The sequence below is a fragment of the Alligator sinensis genome, unplaced genomic scaffold (assembly GCF_000455745.1).
Source record: "Alligator sinensis unplaced genomic scaffold, ASM45574v1 scaffold643_2, whole genome shotgun sequence".
NCBI lineage: Eukaryota > Metazoa > Chordata > Crocodylia > Alligatoridae > Alligator > Alligator sinensis.
Window position 1 is genome coordinate 806,192 of NW_005842588.1, and position 6,339 is coordinate 812,530.

At 43.8% G+C, this 6,339-nt stretch overlaps 1 protein-coding gene across 1 annotated transcript in view; it reads left to right on the forward strand.

Moving 5' to 3' along the window:
• Positions 1–4,668: 4,668 nt before the first annotated feature.
• The window catches only part of PDXK (pyridoxal kinase), a gene marked incomplete at its 5' end in the record, with an annotated part of 74,787 nt that continues 73,116 nt past the window's right edge, over positions 4,669–6,339 (forward strand). Inside the window, one exon of the mRNA XM_025214540.1 lies at positions 4,669–4,707. Within this exon, the coding sequence (XP_025070325.1) occupies positions 4,669–4,707 (39 nt within the window). The remainder of the gene's footprint in view (positions 4,708–6,339) is intronic.

The window sequence follows — 6,339 nt, forward strand, 5'->3', positions numbered from 1 at the left end:
AAGCACTTGTGCCTGCAGCAGCTCAAATAGAAGCAGTGCAAATTTGAGCCGGGGCTTTTTGCCTCAGAGCACATGCTTGGACATGCACTTTGTTGTGGAGCAAATTGTGCCACTTGGGGCAAAATAACCAATTGGCCAGTTTCTCCAAGAGGCGATCATGGGACACCAGATCGAAGGCTTTTTTGAAGTCAAGATATATGACATCAATCTCTTCTCCCTTGTCCAGGTGATAGGTCACCTGGTCGTAGAAGGAAATGAGATTGGTCAAGCAAGACCTACCCGCAACAAACCCGTGCTGGCTATCCCTTAAGATGTTGGCGTTGGCCAGTCCATTAAGGATGGCCTCTTTAATAAACTTTTCTAAGATCTTCCCCGGGATAGAAGTCAGGCTGATGGGCCTATAGTTAGCTGGATCCACTTTCCTCCCTTTCTTGAAGATAGGCACCACATTGGCCTTCTTCCAGTCTTTGGGCACTACACCAGAGCGCCAAGAGTTTTCAAAGATCCGTGCTAGAGGCTGGGCTATGATGCTCGCCAGCTCCTTGAGTACCCTGGGGTGAAGATTGTCAGGGCCAGCTGACTTGAAGGTATCCAGCTTCTCAAGATGTTCCTTCACAAAGTCAGCATTAATGGAGGGCAGGGGATCACCCTCACCCGGACTTCCCGGCCCTGTAGTGGGCATGGGCGTCCCATGGGACTGATGAAAGACCGACGCAAAGTACCTATTTAATAGGTTGGCTTTTTCCTGGGCATCAGTTGTCAGTTGCCCCATCTGGTTCAGACCTGTTTGTAGCGCAGAACTACAAACAATGACGAAGATGATGAAACTAGTGTTGCCGCATGCGTATGTTGGAAGCATGAGGGACCATGTAGGATGGTCAATGTCAATCAGACCTTGGGTGCCCAAAGGAGGGCTGTAACAGCATTCATAGATGATGTGGTCAGCCATTTAAGCTTAAGCATCACACCTGCAGCCAGCATCACTGATCAGGCCCTAAGAGTGTGTGCATGCCTTAAACTATCCAATGCCTGTTCTGAGACAATTAAGAGCAGTCCAGGCCCTGTGGGATAGCTGCCATTCTGAGGGGGCAGAAGCTGGAGTTGGGGATGAATTTCTTTAGCCACAGTTCCTGTGCAGCATATTTCTTGCTCCACTGATGGGAGGTTCATGCTGTAGGTGACATGCCACCTGTAGATTTGATGAGCTTATTGACCTGAGTGGAGAATGGGTTCTGCCAGCTTTTCGGCGGATGGTGAAGGTGATCAGCTCGTGGTCGTGGTCCACGACCACGAGCTGTGGTCATGTACCACTGTACACAGGCATAAATTACAGAAAATGGAATAAAAGAGAAAACTGCCAAGATGCCTTGAAAACAAAACACCTTAAAACACAGCTCTGAAATGCAGCTAGCTATAAGGACTGCAAGGCCACCACACACTGCCATAATATATAACACTGTAGCAGTTTGCAACTCTTGGATTTTACATTTTCTGAAAACTAGGTTTTTTATTCATTGTTAGAATGTTGTACCTACCCGGTTTGTTACCATGCTACATAAGTAATAACAGCAACGTAATGTACGATTAATAAACTAAAAAAAAATCAATCACCAAATCCAATAACAGAAAGATCCCCCTACTGCATTCACAGTAGGTGGTAAACACAACAGGATTAAACCCTGGATTCAGATAATAGCCCCTCACCCCAAGAACAAACAGTTAGCTAGTGTAGAGCAACATTGTTCCATTGACTTTGATGTAGCAATGCGAATTTTTACCAGCAGAATATCTGACTCTAGATGTGCTAGGAACAAAAACAACGTGAAAGAGGGAAACAGTAGGAACACTGTAGTGTACAGTAAGAAGAAATTTAATTTTGTATTAGTAAGGAAAGCACAACTTTGAATGCACATTCTAATACTAATATTCTTGGGTTGTTTTCTAATTAAAGGATATTTTGAGCCTCAGCGTTCTGGAGGAGGTCAGGATGAAGTTTAGGATTCTGCAGGACATCCAAACACTGGACTGTATTCAATGTGTAATTCTAATAATATTTTAAACTAATTTAATTATTACTAATCGCCCTGGATTTGTTCATGGCACTCTGTCTTACATGTCTTACTCATAGCAGTACTCCCATTTCCTGCAACTGGATGGATCACACAAAGTTTGCAAGATCAGGTCCCACAGGTGCCTACCATCCCTGTGGAGGCTCCTCTGTAAAATGACTAGCTGGGTTGCCAAAGATCAGTGCGACTGATGACTATATAGAGCAGGGGCAGGCAATTCTTTTGGCTGGAGGGCTGCTTAAGGAGTTATGGTGAGCTGTCAAGGTGTCCTGCCCCTGGTTGCTGTCTTGGGATGAGAAGTCCTGCCCCCTAACCCCTGACCTTTGCCATCAGGAGTACTCCTTTTGGGAAGGGGGTTTGCCAGCTTGAAACCAGAAAAAAACCCAAATGATATACATCAATAAAAATCAAACACTGATAATAACATAGTTTAATTTGATTTTTTAAAAATATTTTTGTCCGTGTGTGTGTGTGTGTGTGTGGTGGAGGGTGTTGGGGCACATGTTGATGTGGGTGAGTGTAAACTGCAGCCAGGTAAAGTTGAATGGGTGGCATACCAAGCACTGAAGGTTTGTTTCCCACTACTAATCCCCTGACCCATAAAGTTTCATTAAAATATAAAAAATGGCTTGCCACTTTCCTTTTGAAGAAGATTTAAAAACTGAGGCTGGTTGTTGAAAGCATGCCTAGCTTCATCCTGTAGTCAGTAAGAGGAACAGGCACTCTTCCCTTAGCAGGCTAATGTCCTGAGTGCAGGCATCTTGTGCTTTATGTTAATAATCCACCGTTATTTAATTTAATCCTGGTCAAGTGAACATGATTGTGACTTTATTAGTAAGATGCTGCTAAGACTTTTTTTACATTGAAAATCTTAATTTTGTACAGTACATTCTGGCTTAAACAACCATTCAAGTGGGCAAAAACCATCAATGCCATACCGATGATGGCCTTGTTATTAAGGGGACACAGAAGTGTATTAATTTACCACTTAACTCTGCCAAATTAAAAGTGATTGGGAAAAATGATTAGGATTAATTAGTTAATGTGCTTTAGATAACTCTCACCTAATCTCGACCTTTTCCCTTGCATAGACACATGCATGTGACAGCCTGGGGACTCTGTCTGTACAATTTACAAATCCTCTGTTTTTATGAAGAAATGTCTTTAGCAAACCAAAATGTCTTTACCTTTTCTGTTGTCCTTTCACTTTTGTGTTGAGCTAGAACCCAAAAGGGTAGTTTTAGCTGCAGAGTTATTCAAATGGAAAGGGGTTCTTCTATTCAAATATAGCATTATAATAGGGAGTTCCCAACAAGGAAAACTGGCTTATATCAGGAGAGAGATTATCTTGGAAATTAATTGGAAATGCTTCTCACATTTTTCCTGGACCATCCAGGCTAAAACACTAACTTGGAAATTAAGTCATGGCATATCTATGGATCATCTGATGGGAACTAACAAGGGACTCACCTGACTGAGGGGAGGTTATAAAAGAGCAAGATCTGGGTTGTTTGCTCTCTAGCTATTTTTTCAGCTCAGGTTGAGGAGGAGCTGCTACCCCAGGAACCTAATGGCAGGGGAAACCCCTCCTGCTGATGACAAATAGACCTCCCAGGGATTGCTAGAGGCAGGGTGAGCCAGCATGAGGGGCCCTGCCTTTAGGATGGATATTTTCTAATGATTTGTCCTTTGTTGTACTTTTTTTCTGTCAAGTACAGAGCTGTGCTGTGTTGAGAAATTCTTTGCAAAGTCTATTTGTATGTAACTTAATTACTTATGCCTATGATGAGGCTACTGAAGACTTAAGCTGTGCACCAGAAAACTCACTCTTTTGGTATGATTCTGGGGAACTGTGTAGTTAAGCTATAGGGGGAGTCTGAATGCATAGGCATACAGACAATTTACCCTAGGGGAAAAAGGGTGGGGTTTACTGTATGAAAGCTGTTTTGTGGGAATTCCCTTTGTGCATCCTCTTGCTTTGTGATAAGTGGAAGCTAAACCATAACAATGTAGCTCCCAGTGGAAGACAGGTAAATTGTCACTTCCCACCAACTGCAAAGTGGTTCACAGTGTATACAAGGAAAACTCCAGCTTCACTTTCTCCTCTGGCACCAGTGTTCATAGAGAGGATTTCTAACTGCTGTCAGGGCACAGAGTATGTGGGGAGTCAGGATTTAGCAACTAGAGAGCTCAGATCTGAATTAACTGTAGGTTGCAGGGAACCTTTTTGCATGTTTGTTTGTAAGAATTTTCTTTTGTTTTTATATAGGCATAATTTTATTCCTGTTGAAAAAAGCCCTGCTGCTAAATATACTTTTATTCTTACTGATTAGCTCTGTCTGCTGATGGGCCCCACATACAGGTTCCATGTGTATAAGGCTATTGCTTTTCATGCCTGAAGCAATTGCAATTTTCAAATAAATGACTTGTTACAGCTTGATTATTGGTCAGAGGAAGAGTTGAAAAAATTGAACTAGTCCACATACAGAGATTGCCAGAGGCATTTTGCCTTTGGACTTCAGGGTGAAGTAGGAGGAGTATGCTGTAGGACTGCCTTTGTTCCCTTTTTGGAAGTACGGCATGCAGTTCCTTCTAACAAATAACCATAGACTGTCCACTGGAGCACAGAAAAGGACAGGTAATTGCATGTACATTTTTACTACCTTACCACATGCTCTTGCACTTCTGGCAACGCTGTAATTGCCTTGCTCCTGAGGAGTGCAAGCTGTGGAATCCAAGTTGCAGCTGCTCTTACAGCTGTGTAAGGGCATACTGGATACTATCCCTGGTGTGTGGACCTATGCTAGAGCCTGCCAACACCTGGAGGACAGGCATTTGAATTGAGGCACCTTTCATTTTCTAGAGAGAGGGAGAACCATTTCAAGGACAACTTGGGACTGCCATGGGTATTTAGATAAAGATATATAGGGTTGCCTTATTTCCAGTTCTAAAAAAAAAGGACACCTGTTGGGGGAACACCTCATTTCCCACCCACAGTTCCCCCTCACTCCCAACCTGCAGCCCCCATCCCTGCTGTTGATCCTTGCTCCTGACCCACAGTCCCTGCCCCCCTCGGGCCATGCTAGTGCCCCTCACTCCTGGCCTGCAGGCCCTGTCCCTGCCAGTGCCCCTCACTCTCAATCTGTAGCCCCCTGCTCCCCCCAGCACTACCAGGGGGCCCCCAGCTGTCCCCATCTTCACCAGGCCAGAGTGCAGTGGCTCCAATTCATGTGGGTAATGGCAGAATGAGTCCAGCCCCAGTGTGGGTGGAAGGGAAGAGGGGGTGCTGGTGATGTCCATATATGTGTGCAGATGCATGTGTGCCTGCTGCCTCTAATCGCCCTCCCCCTGCTTCTGCCAGCAGAGCAGTTAACATCCTGGACATTGGTTCAGACTTAAAAAAAATGCCTGGATGGAAATTGGAGGGTCTGAAAAGAGGACATGTCCAGGAAAACCCGGACGTATGGTAACCCTAGAGATAACCCATGCCAAAACAGCACTAGTATCCCTTCGGGAGTGCCTGTAGGGAGAGAACAAATACCAGCAGGAGAGGGCTGTAGAGAGAAAATATTAACCTTGTACGACGAAGTTGTTAGAGACTCAGTCACCTAAAGGAATTCCTGTACTCCAGCACATGCACATATTTCCTGATTGCTCCCAAAAATGGATACATGCTGGCATGTGCCACCACACCCTGGGGCTAGAGCAGTGCATTCAGACCCATCACCTGCTGAGGAGGAAGAAGGGCAGGCAAACAATATACTTCTATCACATTCTTCTGCTAGGAGGAAGGCAGAAGAAATGTTATTTCCCAGAATATCAGGTGGGTTTTAAAACAGTGGAGAGTAATACAATCTCAACATTACATAACCTCAAAAGTAATGATCAATATGTCTTTAAATAATTACCCTGCAAGACTTGTTTCTAATTGTTATGAAACAGAGAAAGAATCAGATGACATTAAATGATGATATTTAATTAACTCAGTATTCCGCTGCAGCTATGGGCTGCTGGGAAACCCTTTTGTTGTAATTTGTTCCTTCCCATATCAAAATGTACTATCTTAATGAGATATATTCTAGTAATGATTGTGTGTATAGTCTCTCCTTGAGTGGAAGACATTTTCCTTTTAGTTTAAGGTGGAGGCCTGTGTATGTAGAGGCATAGGCCCTTTATGCACAGCTTTGTGCTCTCAAAATACTTCACATTTTACTGCAGTTACCTGAAAACCCAGACACTAATATGGCTAAAATTTTCCCTTCCATTTTTT